This window comes from Scyliorhinus canicula, chromosome 18 (assembly GCF_902713615.1).
Source record: "Scyliorhinus canicula chromosome 18, sScyCan1.1, whole genome shotgun sequence".
In the NCBI taxonomy this organism is placed as follows: domain Eukaryota; kingdom Metazoa; phylum Chordata; class Chondrichthyes; order Carcharhiniformes; family Scyliorhinidae; genus Scyliorhinus; species Scyliorhinus canicula.
Window position 1 is genome coordinate 110,442,261 of NC_052163.1, and position 13,253 is coordinate 110,455,513.

At 64.2% G+C, this 13,253-nt stretch overlaps 1 protein-coding gene across 2 annotated transcripts in view; it reads left to right on the forward strand.

Annotated features, from left to right (window-relative positions):
* Window positions 1–13,253, forward strand: part of LOC119952905 (homer protein homolog 3-like) — a 76,586-nt gene that overhangs the window by 30,109 nt on the left and 33,224 nt on the right. For both annotated transcript variants that reach the window (XM_038776528.1, XM_038776529.1), the window contains exons 2-4: window positions 436–592; window positions 11,677–11,808; window positions 12,580–12,687. In XM_038776528.1, the coding sequence (XP_038632456.1) occupies window positions 436–592; window positions 11,677–11,808; window positions 12,580–12,687 (397 nt within the window). The remainder of the gene's footprint in view (window positions 1–435; window positions 593–11,676; window positions 11,809–12,579; window positions 12,688–13,253) is intronic.

The window sequence follows — 13,253 nt, forward strand, 5'->3', positions numbered from 1 at the left end:
GAACCCCAGTGAGTGTCAGTGTGTGTGGGACCCGTACCCCAGTGAGAGTCAGTGTGTGTGGGACCCGTAACCCAGTGAGAGTCAGTGTGTGTGGGACCCGTAACCCAGTGAGAGTCAGTGTGTGTGGAACCCGTACCCCAGTGAGAGTCAGTGTGTATGGAATCCGTACTCCAGTGAGAGTCAGTGTGTGTGGAACCCGTAGCCCAGTCAGAGTCAGTGTGTGGGGAACCTGTACTCCAGTGAGAGTCAGTGTGTGTGGGACCCTACCGTGTGACAGTAAGAGAATGAGATTTCTCTGGATGCCAGCAATTGTCATGAGCATGAGGAAAGTTGATGTTCGGAGTTGAATTAGTTTCAGCGAAAGTAATATCCTGAGAGGTCTGTGGGATTTGATTGTTTTTTGGTCAGTGTTTGAATCTTGGTTTCTTGCTGTAGGGAACAGCCGATTTTCAGTGCACGGGCCCACGTTTTCCAGATTGATCCGGCAACCAAACGAAATTGGATCCCGGCGAGCAAGCATGCTGTTACCGTCTCCTTCTTCTATGACAGCACGCGCAACGTTTACAGGATCATTAGCGTCGGTGGAACCAAGGTATTAGGAACTGAGATGCCCCAGATGGGGGAAATTAACTTCCCTGAAGCTTCCTGTCCACCCTGCAATCAGATGTCTTCTGAAATACAATCGCTTCACATCCACGACACCATCGCTCCACACCCACACCACAATACTTCCATGGGATGGAGCGAGTGCGCAGTGGGTGTGGGGCGAGTGCGCAGTGGGTGTGGAGCGAGTGCGCAGTGGGTGTGGAGCGAGTGCGCAGTGGGTGTGGAGCGAGTGCGCAGTGGGTGTGGAGCGAGTGCGCAGTGGGTGTGGAGCGAGTGCGCAGTGGGTGTGGAGCGAGTGCGCAGTGGGTGTGGAGCGAGTGCGCAGTGGGTGTGGAGCGAGTGCGCAGTGGGTGTGGAGCGAGTGCGTAGTGGGTGTGGAGCGAGAGCGCAGTGGGTGTGGAGCGAGTGCGCAGTGGGTGTGAAGCGAGTGCTCAGTGGGTGTGGAGCGAGTGCGCAGAGGGTGTGGAGCGAGTGCGCAGTGGGTGTGGAGCGAGTGCGCAGTGGGTGTGGAGCGAGTGCGCAGTGGGCGTGGAGCGAGTGCGCAGTGGGCGTGGAGCGAGTGCGCAGTGGGCGTGGAGCGAGTGCGCAGTGGGTGTGGAGCGAGTGCTCAGTGGGTGTGGAGCGAGTGCGCAGAGGGTGTGGAGCGAGTGCGCAGTGGGTGTGGAGCGAGTGCGCAGTGGGTGTGGAGCGAGTGCGCAGTGGGTGTGGAGCGAGTGCGTAGTGGGTGTGGAGCGAGAGCGCAGTGGGTGTGGAGCGAGTGCGCAGTGGGTGTGAAGCGAGTGCTCAGTGGGTGTGGAGCGAGTGCGCAGTGGGTGTGGAGCGAGTGCTCAGTCGGTGTGGAGCGAGTGCGCAGTGGGGGTGGAGCGAGTGCGCAGTGGGGGTGGAGCGAGTGCGCAGTGGGGGTGGAGCGAGTGCGCAGTGGGCGTGGAGCGAGTGCGCAGTGGGCGTGGAGCGATTGCGCAGTGGGGGTGGGGCGAGTGCTCAGTGGGTGTGGGGCGAGTGCTCAGTTGGTGTGGAGCGAGTGCGCAGTGGGCGTGGAGCGAGTGCGCAGTGGGCGTGGAGCGAGTGCACAGTGGGTGTGGAGCGAGTGCGCAGTGGGCGTGGAGCGAGTGCGCAGTGGGCGTGGAGCGAGTGCGCAGTGGGTGTGGAGCGAGTGCGCAGTGGGTGTGGAGCGAGTGCGCAGTGGGTGTGGAGCGAATGCGCAGTGGGTGTGGAGCGAGTGCGCAGTGGGTGTGGAGCGAGTGCGCAGTGGGTGTGGAGCGAGTGCGCAGTGGGTGTGGAGCGAGTGCGCAGTGGGTGTGGAGCGAGTGCGCAGTGGGTGTGGAGCGAGGGCGCAGTGGGTGTGGAGCGAGTGCGCAGTGGGTGTGGAGCGAGTGCGCAGTCGGTGTGGAGCGAGTGCGCAGTGGGTGTGGAGCGAGTGCGCAGTGGGTGTGGAGCGAGTGCGCAGTGGGTGTGGAGCGAGTGCGCAGTGGGTGTGGAGCGAGTGCTCAGTGGGTGTGGAGCGAGTGCGCAGTGGGGTGTGGAGCGAGTGCGCAGTGGGTGTGGAGCGAGTGCGCAGTGGGTGTGGAGCGAGTGCGCAGTGGGTGTGGGGCGAGTGCGCAGTGGGTGTGGAGCGAGTGCGCAGTGGGTGCGAAGCGAGTACACAGTGGGCGTGGAGCGAGTGCGCAGTGGGTGTGGAGTTGGTGGTGTGGATGTGGAGCGAGTGCTCAGTGGGTGTGGAGCGAGTGCGCAGTGGGTGTGGAGCGAGTGCGCAGTGGGTGTGGAGTTGGTGGTGTGGATGTGGAGCGAGTGCTCAGTGGGTGTGGAGCGAGTGCGCAGTGGGTGTGGAGTTGGTGGTGTGGATGTGGAGCGAGTGCGCAGTGGGCGTGGAGCGAGTGCGCAGTGGGTGTGGAGCGAGTGCGCAGTGGGTGTGGAGCGAGTACGCAGTGGGCGTGGAGGGAGTGCGCAGTCGGTGTGGAGTTGGTGGTGTGGGCGTGGAGGGAGTGCGCAGTGGGTGTGGAGCGAGTGCGCAGTGGGCGTGGAGCGAGTGCGCAGTGGGCGTGGAGCGAGTGCGCAGTGGGCGTGGAGCGAGTGCGCAGTGGGCGTGGAGCGAGTGCGCAGTGGGCGTGGAGGGAGTGCGCAGTGGGCGTGGAGCGAGTGCGCAGTGGGCGTGGAGCGAGTGCGCAGTGGGCGTGGAGCGAGGTGCGCAGTGGGCGTGGAGCGAGTGCGCAGTGGGCGTGGAGCGAGTGCGCAGTGGGCGTGGAGCGAGTGCGCAGTGGGTGTGGAGTTGGTGGTGTGGATGTGGAGCGAGTGCGCAGTGGGTGTGGAGCGAGTACGCAGTGGGCGTGGAGGGAGTGCGCAGTGGGCGTGGAGGGAGTGCGCAGTGGGCGTGGAGCGAGTGCGCAGTGGGCGTGGAGCGAGTGCGCAGTGGGCGTGGAGCGAGTGCGCAGTGGGCGTGGAGCGAGTGCGCAGTGGGCGTGGAGCGAGTGCGCAGTGGGCGTGGAGGGAGTGCGCAATGGGCGTGGAGCGAGTGCGCAGTGGGCGTGGAGCGAGTGCGCAGTGGGCGTGGAGCGAGTGCGCAGTGGTGTGGAGCGAGTGCGCAGTGGGGTGTGGAGCGAGTGCGCAGTGGGTGTGGAGCGAGTGCGCAGTGGGTGTGGAGCGAGTGCGCAGTGGGTGTGGAGCGAGTGCGCAGTGGGGGTGGAGCGAGTGCGCAGTGGGTGTGGAGCGAGTGCTCAGTGGGTGTGGAGCGAGTGCGCAGTGGGGGTGGAGCGAGTGCGCAGTGGGTGTGGAGCGAGTGCGCAGTGGGTGTGGAGCGAGTGCGCAGTGGGTGCGAAGCGAGTACACAGTGGGTGTGGTGCGAGTGCGCAGTGGGTGTGGAGCGAGTGCGCAGTGGGTGTGGAGTTGGTGGTGTGGATGTGGAGCGAGTGCTCAGTGGGTGTGGAGCGAGTGCGCAGTGGGTGTGGAGTTGGTGGTGTGGATGTGGAGCGAGTGCGCAGTGGGTGTGGAGCGAGTACGCAGTGGGCGTGGAGGGAGTGCGCAGTGGGTGTGGAGGGAGTGCGCAGTCGGTGTGGAGTTGGTGGTGTGGGCGTGGAGGGAGTGCGCAGTGAGCGTGGAGCGAGTGCGCAGTGGGCGTGGAGCGAGTGCGCAGTGGGCGTGGAGCGAGTGCGCAGTGGGCGTGGAGCGAGTGCGCAGTGGGCGTGGAGCGAGTGCGCAGTGGGCGTGGAGCGAGTGCGCTGTGGGTGTGGAGCGAGTGCGCAGTGGGTGTGGAGTTGGTGGTGTGGATGTGGAGCGAGTGCTCAGTGGGTGTGGAGCGAGTGCGCAGTGGGTGTGGAGTTGGTGGTGTGGATGTGGAGCGAGTGCTCAGTGGGTGTGGAGCGAGTGCACATTGGGTGTGGAGTTGGTGGTGTGGATGTTGAGCGAGTGCGCAGTGGGTGTGGAGTGAGTACGCAGTGGGCGTGGAGGGAGTGCGCAGTGGGCGTGGAGGGAGTGCGCAGTGGGCGTGGAGGGAGTGCGCAGTGGGCGTGGAGCGAGTGCGCAGTGGGCGTGGAGCGAGTGCGCAGTGGGCGTGGAGCGAGTGGGCGTGGAGCGAGTGCGCAGTGGGCGTGGAGCGAGTGCGCAGTGGGTGTGGAGCGAGTGCGCAGTGGGCGTGGAGCGAATGCGCAGTGGGCGTGGAGCGAGTGCGCAGTGGGCGTGGAGCGAGTGGGCGTGGAGCGAGTGCGCAGTGGGCGTGGAGCGAGTGCGCAGTGGGCGTGGAGCGAGTGCGCAGTGGGCGTGGAGCGAGTGCGCAGTGGGCGTGGAGCGAGTGCGCAGTGGGCGTGGAGCGAGTGCGCAGTGGGCGTGGAGCGAATGCGCAGTGGGCGTGGAGCGAGTGCGCAGTGGGTGTGGAGCGAGTGCGCAGTGGGCGTGGAGCGAGTACGCAGTGGGCGTGGAGCGAGTGCGCAGTGGGCGTGGAGCGAGTGCGCAGTGGGCGTGGAGCGAGTGCGCAGTGGGCGTGGAGCGAGTGCGCAGTGGGCGTGGAGCGAGTGCGCAGTGGGTGTGCAGCGAGTGCGCAGTGGGTGTGGAGCGAGTGCGCAGTGGGTGTGGAGCGAGTGCGCAGTGGGGGTGGAGCGAGTGCGCAGTGGGCGTGGAGCGATTGCGCAGTGGGGGTGGGGCGAGTGCTCAGTGGGTGTGGAGCGAGTGCGCAGTGGGTGTGGAGCGAATGCGCAGTGGGTGTGGAGCGAGTGCGCAGTGGGTGTGGAGCGAATGCGCAGTGGGTGTGGAGCGAGTGCGCAGTGGGTGTGGAGCGAGTGCGCAGTGGTGTGGAGCGAGTGCGCAGTGGGTGTGGAGCGAGTGCGCAGTGGGTGTGGAGCGAGTGCGCAGTGGGCGTGGAGCGAGTGCGCAGTGGGTGTGGAGCGAGTGCGCAGTGGGTGTGGAGCGAGTGCGCAGTGGGTGTGGAGCGAGTGCGCAGTGGGTGTGGAGCGAGTGCGCAGTGGGTGTGGAGCGAGTGCGCAGTGGGTGTGGAGCGAGTGCGCAGTGGGCGTGGAGCGAGTGCGCAGTGGCGTGGAGGCGAGTGCGCAGTGGGCGTGGAGCGAGTGCGCAGTGGGTGTGGAGCGAGTGCGCAGTGGGTGTGGAGTTGGTGGTGTGGATGTGGAGCGAGTGCTCAGTGGGTGTGGAGCGAGTGCGCAGTGGGCGTGGAGGGAGTGCGCAATGGGCGTGGAGCGAGTGCGCAGTGGGCGTGGAGCGAGTGCGCAGTGGGCGTGGAGCGAGTGCGCAGTGGGTGTGGAGCGAGTGCGCAGTGGGTGTGGAGCGAGTGCGCAGTGGGTGTGGAGCGAGTGCGCAGTGGGTGCGAAGCGAGTACACAGTGGGTGTGGAGCGAGTGCGCAGTGGGTGTGGAGCGAGTGCGCAGTGGGTGCGAAGCGAGTACACAGTGGGTGTGGAGCGAGTGCGCAGTGGGTGTGGAGCGAGTGCGCAGTGGGTGTGGAGCGAGTGCGCAGTGGGTGCGAAGCGAGTGCGCAGTGGGTGCGAAGCGAGTGCGCAGTGGGTGTGGAGCGAGTGCGCAGTGGGTGTGGAGCGAGTGCGCAGTGGGTGCGAAGCGAGTACACAGTGGGTGTGGAGCGAGTGCGCAGTGGGTGTGGAGCGAGTGCGCAGTGGGTGTGGAGCGAGTGCGCAGTGGGTGTGGAGCGAGTGCGCAGTGGGTGTGGAGCGAGTGCGCAGTGGGTGCGAAGCGAGTACACAGTGGGTGTGGTGCGAGTGCGCAGTGGGTGTGGAGCGAGTGCTCAGTGGGCGTGGAGCGAGTGCTCAGTGGGTGTGGAGCGAGTGCGCAGTGGGCGTGGAGCGAGTGCGCAGTGGGTGTGGAGTTGGTGGTGTGGATGTGGAGCGAGTGCGCAGTGGGCGTGGAGGGAGTGCGCAGTGGGTGTGGAGGGAGTGCGCAGTCGGTGTGGAGTTGGTGGTGTCGGCGTGGAGGGAGTGCGCAGTGGGCGTGGAGCGAGTGCGCAGTGGGCGTGGAGCGAGTGCGCAGTGGGCGTGGAGCGAGTGCGCAGTGGGCGTGGAGCGAGTGCGCAGTGGGCGTGGAGCGAGTGCGCAGTGGGCGTGGAGCGAGTGCGCAGTGGGTGTGGAGGGAGTGCGCAGTCGGTGTGGAGTTGGTGGTGTCGGCGTGGAGGGAGGGCGCAGTGGGCGTGGAGCGAGTGCGCAGTGGGCGTGGAGCGAGTGCGCAGTGGGCGTGGAGCGAGTGCGCAGTGGGCGTGGAGCGAGTGCGCAGTGGGCGTGGAGCGAGTGCGCAGTGGGCGTGGAGCGAGTGCACAGTGGGCGTGGAGGGAGTGCGCAGTGGGCGTGGAGCGAGTGCGCAGTGGGCGTGGAGGGAGTGCGCAGTGGGCGTGGAGCGAGTGCGCAGTGGGCGTGGAGCGAGTGCGCAGTGGGCGTGGAGCGAGTGCGCAGTGGGTGTGGAGCGAGTGCGCAGTGGGTGTGGAGTTGGTGGTGTGGATGTGGAGCGAGTGCTCAGTGGGTGTGGAGCGAGTGCACCGTGGGTGTGGAGTTGGTGGTGTGGATGTGGAGCGAGTGCGCAGTGGGTGTGGAGCGAGTACGCAGTGGGCGTGGAGGGAGTGCGCAGTGGGCGTGGAGGGAGTGCACAGTGGGTGTGGAGCGAGTGCGCTTGGGGGTGGAGCGAGTGCGCAGTGGGCGTGGAGGGAGTGCGCAGTGGGCGTGGAGCGAGTGCGCAGTGGGCGTGGAGCGAGTGCGCAGTGGGTGTGGAGCGAGTGCGCAGTGGGTGTGGAGCGAGTGCACAGTGGGTGTGGAGCGAGTGCGCAGTGGGCGTGGAGCGAGTGCGCAGTGGGCGTGGAGGGAGTGCGCAGTGGGCGTGGAGCGAGTGCGCAGTGGGCGTGGAGCGAGTGCGCAGTGGGCGTGGAGCGAGTGCGCAGTGGGCGTGGAGCGAGTGGGCGTGGAGCGAGTGCGCAGTGGGCGTGGAGCGAGTGCGCAGTGGGCGTGGAGCGAGTGCGCAGTGGGCGTGGAGCGAGTGCGCAGTGGGCGTGGAGCGAGTGCGCAGTGGGTGTGGAGCGAGTGCTCAGTGGGTGTGGAGCGAGTGCGCAGTGGGCGTGGACGGAGTGCGCAATGGGCGTGGAGCGAGTGCGCAGTGGGCGTGGAGCGAGTGCGCAGTGGGCGTGGAGCGAGTGCGCAGTGGGCGTGGAGCGAATGCGCAGTGGGCGTGGAGCGAGTGCGCAGTGGGCGTGGAGCGAGTGCTCAGTGGGTGTGGAGCGAGTGCGCAGTGGGCGTGGAGGGAGTGCGCAATGGGCGTGGAGCGAGTGCGCAGTGGGCGTGGAGCGAGTGCGCAGTGGGCGTGGAGCGAGTGCGCAGTGGGCGTGGAGCGAATGCGCAGTGGGCGTGGAGCGAGTGCGCAGTGGGCGTGGAGCGAGTGGGCGTGGAGCGAGTGCGCAGTGGGCGTGGAGCGAGTGCGCAGTGGGCGTGGAGCGAGTGCGCAGTGGGCGTGGAGCGAGTGCGCAGTGGGCGTGGAGCGAGTGCGCAGTGGGCGTGGAGCGAGTGCGCAGTGGGCGTGGAGCGAGTGAGCAGTGGGCGTGGAGCGAGTGCGCAGTGGGCGTGGAGCGAGTGCGCAGTGGGCGTGGAGCGAGTGCGCAGTGGGCGTGGAGCGAGTGCGCAGTGGGCGTGGAGCCAGTGCGCAGTGGGCGTGGAGCGAGTGCGCAGTGGGCGTGGAGCGAGTGCGCAGTGGGCGTGGAGCGAGTGCGCAGTGGGCGTGGAGCGAGTGCGCAGTGGGCGTGGAGCGAGTGCGCAGTGGGCGTGGAGCGAGTGCGCAGTGGGCGTGGAGCGAGTGCGCAGTGGGCGTGGAGCGAGTGCGCAGTGGGCGTGGAGCGAGTACGCAGTGGGCGTGGAGCGAGTGCGCAGTGGGCGTGGAGCGAGTGCGCAGTGGGCGTGGAGCGAGTGCGCAGTGGGCGTGGAGCGAGTGCGCAGTGGGTGTGGAGCGAGTGCGCAGTGGGTGTGGAGTTGGTGGTGTGGATGTGGAGCGAGTGCTCAGTGGGCGTGGAGCGAGTGCGCAGTGGGCGTGGAGCGAGTGCGCAGTGGGCGTGGAGCGAGTGCGCAGTGGGCGTGGAGCGAGTGCGCAGTGGGCGTGGAGCGAGTGCGCAGTGGGCGTGGAGCGAGTGCGCAGTGGGCGTGGAGCGAGTGCGCAGTGGGCGTGGAGCGAGTGCGCAGTGGGCGTGGAGCGAGTGCGCAGTGGGCGTGGAGCGAGTGCGCAGTGGGCGTGGAGCGAGTGCGCAGTGGGCGTGGAGCGAGTGCGCAGTGGGCGTGGAGCGAGTGCGCAGTGGGCGTGGAGCGAGTGCGCAGTGGGCGTGGAGCGAGTGCGCAGTGGGCGTGGAGTTGGTGGTGTGGATGTTGAGCGAGTGCGCAGTGGGTGTGGAGCGAGTGCGCAGTGGGTGTGGAGCGAGTGCGCAGTGGGTGTGGAGCGAGTGCGCAGTGGGTGTGGAGCGAGTGCGCAGTGGGTGTGGAGCGAGTGCGCAGTGGGTGTGGAGCGAGTGCTCAGTGGGTGTGGAGCGAGTGCGCAGTGGGTGTGGAGCGAGTGCGCAGTGGGTGTGGAGCGAGTGCGCAGTGGATGTGGAGCGAGTGCGCAGTGGGTGTGGAGTTGGTGGTGTGGATGTGGAGCGAGTGCGCAGTGGGTGTGGAGCGAGTGCGCAGTGGGTGGAGCGAGTGCGCAGTGGGTGTGGAGCGAGTGCTCAGTGGGTGTGGAGCGAGTGCGCAGTGGGTGTGGAGCGAGTGCGCAGTGGGTGTGGAGCGAGTGCGCAGTGGGTGTGGAGCGAGTGCGCAGTGGGCGTGGAGGGAGTGCGCAGTGGGCGTGGAGGGAGTGCGCAGTGGGTGTGGAGCGAGTGCGTAGTGGGTGTGGAGCGAGTGCACAGTGGGTGTGGAGCGAGTGCGCAGTGGGTGTGGAGGGAGTGCGCAGTGGGTGTGGAGCGAGTGCGCAGTGGGTATGGAGCGAGTGCGCAGTGGGTGTGGGGCGAGTGCGCAGTGGGTGTGGAGCGAGTGCGCAGTGGGTGTGGAGCGAGTGCTCAGTGGGTGTGGAGCGAGTGCGCAGTGGGTGTGGAGCGAGTGCGCAGTGGGTGTGGAGCGAGTGCGCAGTGGGTGTGGAGCGAGTGCGCAGTGGGTGTGGAGTTGGTGGTGTGGATGTGGAGCGAGTGCGCAGTGGGCGTGGAGCGAGTGCTCAGTGGGCGTGGAGCGAGTGCTCAGTGGGCGTGGAGCGAGTGCGCAGTGGGCGTGGAGCGAGTGCTCAGTGGGCGTGGAGCGAGTGCTCAGTGGGTGTGGAGCGAGTGCGCAGTGGGTGTGGAGCGAGTGCACAGTGGGTGTGGAGCGAGTGCACAGTGGGTGTGGAGCGAGTGCGCAGTGGGTGTGGAGCGAGTGCGCAGTGGGTGTGGAGCGAGTGCGCAGGGGGTGTGGAGCGAGTGCGCAGTGGGTGTGGAGCGAGTGCGCAGTGGGTGTGGAGCGAGTGCGCAGTGGGTGTGGAGCGAGTGCGCAGTGGGTGTGGAGCGAGTGCGCAGTGGGTGTGGAGCGAGTGCGCAGTGGGTGTGGAGCGAGTGCGCAGTGGGTGTGGAGCGAGTGCGCAGTGGATGTGGAGCGAGTGCGCAGTGGGTGTGGAGTTGGTGGTGTGGATGTGGAGCGAGTGCGCAGTGGGTGTGGAGCGAGTGCGCAGTGGGTGGAGCGAGTGCGCAGTGGGTGTGGAGCGAGTGCTCAGTGGGTGTGGAGCGAGTGCGCAGTGGGTGTGGAGCGAGTGCGCAGTGGGTGTGGAGCGAGTGCACAGTGGGTGTGGAGTTGGTGGTGTGGATGTTGTGCGAGTGGGCAGTGGGTACGGAGCGAGTGGGCAGTGGGTACGGAGCGAGTGGGCAGTGGGTACGGAGCGAGTGGGCAGTGGGTACGGAGCGAGTGGGCAGTGGGTACGGAGCGAGTGGGCAGTGGGTGTGGAGTGAGTGCTCAGTGGGTGTGGAGCGAGTGCGCAGTGGGTGTGGAGCGAGTGCGCAGTGGGTGTGGAGCGAGTGCGCAGTGGATGTGGAGCGAGTGCGCAGTGGGTGTGGAGTTGGTGGTGTGGATGTGGAGCGAGTGCGCAGTGGGCGTGGAGCGAGTGCGCAGTGGACGTGGAGCGAGTGCGCAGTGTGCGTGGAGCGAGTGCGCAGTGGGTGTGGAGCGAGTGCGCAGTGGGTGTGGAGCGAGTGCGCAGTGGGTGTGGAGCGAGTGCGCAGTGCGTGTGGAGCGAGTACGCAGTGGGCGTGGAGCGAGTACGCAGTGGGCGTGGAGCGAGTGCGCAGTGGGCGTGGAGCGAGTGCGCAGTGGGCGTGGAGCGAGTGCGCAGTGGGCGTGGAGCGAGTGCGCAGTGGGTGTGGAGCGAGTGCGCAGTGGGTGTGGAGCGATTGCGCAGTGGGTGTGGAGCGAGTGCACAGTGGGTGTGGAGCGAGTGCGCAGTGGGTGTGGAGCGAGTGCGCAGTGGGCGTGGAGCGAGTGCACAGTGGGTATGGAGCGAGTGCGCAGTGGGTGTGGAGTTGGTGGTGTGGATGTGGAGCGATTGCGCAGTGGGTGTGGAGCGAGTGCGCAGTGGGTGTGGAGCGAGTGCACAGTGGGTGTGGAGCGAGTGCACAGTGGGTGTGGAGCGAGTGCGCAGTGGGTGTGGAGCGAGTGCGCAGTGGGTGTGGAGCGATTGCGCAGTGGGTGTGGAGCGAGTGCACAGTGGGTGTGGAGCGACTGCGCAGTGGGTGTGGAGCGAGTGCGCAGTGGGTGTGGAGTGATGGTGGTGTGGATGGGGATGACACCACAATCGCTCCACTCCCACACCGATTCGCTCCACATTCACGCCACAATCACAATGAGCAGCACTGTAGCTCAGTGGTTTGATTCCAACTTGGGTCACTGTCTGTGTGGAGTCTGCTCGTTCTCCCCGTGTCTGCGTTGGTTTCCTCCGGATTCTCCGGTTTCCTCCCACATGTCCCGAAAAATGTGCTTGTTTGGTAATTTGGGCATTCTGAATTTTCCTTTTGTGTCCCCGAACAGGCGCCGGAACGTGGCGACTAGGGGATTTTCACAGTGACTTCATTGCAGTATTAATGTTAACCTACTTGTGACACCGCATCCACGCCACTATCACTCCACATCCACACCACAATCACTCCGTATCCACGCCAGAATCGCTCAACATCCAAACAAATGCTTCGCATCCACATGTTACAATCCTTCCAAATCCACACCACAATTGCTCCACATTCGCTCCAAATCCACACCACAATCACTCCACATTTGCTCCACATCCAACCACTATCGCTCCGCATCCACATAACTATCGCTCCGCATCCACATCACAATCGCTCCGCATCCACACCACAATCGCTCTGCATCCACACCACGATCACTCCGCATCCACACCACAATCGCTCTGCATACACACCACAATCGCTCCGCATCCACATCACAATCGCTCTGCATCCACACGAGTATAGGTTCATAATACACCACGTCCACATCATGATCACACCACAATCGCTCTTTATCCACTCCATGTCTGAACTTCAGCAGGATGAACTGGATTAATCTGGAATTCAGTTGCTGCATTTCTTAATTAATGATTTATTTTGATTTCAGGCAATTATCAACAGCACCATCACCCCCAATATGTCATTCACCAAAACGTCGCAGAAATTCGGTCAATGGGCTGATAGCCGAGCCAACACTGTTTATGGCCTGGGCTTCAACTCAGAACAGCAGCTTTCCCAGGTACGTGGCAGGGGCAGCCCCCAGTTATAACACTGTGGCTATTGTAACCTAGAAACTGGGCCCAGGGCCCAGAGCGGGATTCCCCCTAGGGAGAGAGAACAGCAGCAGCTTATATTCCAAGAATAAATTTACAGAACAAAACATCCCAGGTTGAAGGTCACCACGTCAGGAGACTGATAACTTTTCCCTGTTGGAGCAGCTTTTAACGTTTAGCGAGGGAGTTTCAGCCTGGAGGGAGCAAGATAACAGAAGGTTGATTCAGCTGAGAACAGAGGAAGGGAACCGGCAATAATTGGGTTTTGAAAGTGTGTAAGATGCAGGGTGCCCTGAGGTAACCAAGATCTGTGGGCAAGGAGAGTGTGCTGGTGCATTGATGTGAAATTTGGACAGGTGAACAGGGATCTGAGGAGAGTGGGATTTGGGCTGGAAAGCAAAAATTTGGGAGATGAGAGGAGATAACTGTAAAACACCTGGAGTGACAAGAGAGAGAACCTGTGATATCACAGTCACAACACTGCAGATTATTGGAGGCACCAAACATTCCACAGCTTCAAGGTTTTGAACGGAATGAGTTAGCAGATTGAGTGTCTCAGTGTCAATTGGTCTCTTGTATTTTTATCAACCCTTTCATGTCCTCAGCACATCCTCAATTCCAATGATTTTTTTGAACTGCTGTAGCTGGTGGGAATCCAGAAAAAGGCAGTGGAATCATAACATTAGAATCAGGCATTCCAGGAGTGAAATGACTTTGATGTTTCTGTTCTGTTAAAGTTTGCAGAAAGGTTCCAAGAGGTAAAGGAAGCTGCACGATTAACAAGAGAGAAATCCCAGGATAAAACTGAATTAACGAATCCAGCACTGGATATTTCTGCCCCACAGGTAAAGAAGTTCCACTATCCCCATCATAAAGATTTATCCATACTGTAAATCACACTCCTGGCGTGTGTCGATCCTATTCCCAGTGTGTGCCGTTCCCATTCCCAGTGTGTGCCGATCCCACTCCTGGTGTGTGCCGATCCCACTCCTGGTGTGTGCCGATCCCACTCCTGGTGTGTGCCGATCCCACTCCTGGTGTGTGCCGATCCCACTCTCGGTGTGTGCCGATCCCACTCCCATGTGTGCCGATCCCACTCCCGGTGTATGGCGATCCCACTCCCGGTGTGTGCCGATCCCACTCCCGGTGTGTGCCGATCCCACTCCCGGTGTGTGTCGGTCCCACTCCCGGTGTGTGTCAATCCCACTCCCGGTGTGGGTCAACCCCACTCCCGGTGTGTGGCGGTCCCACTCCCGGTGTGTGTCAATCCTACTCCCGGTGTGGGTCAATCCCACTCCCGGTGTATGCCAATCCCATTCCCGGTGTGTGCCAATCCCATTCCCGGTGTGTGCCAATCCCATTCCCGGTGTGTGTCAATCCCATTCCCGGTGTGTGTCAATCCCACCCCCGG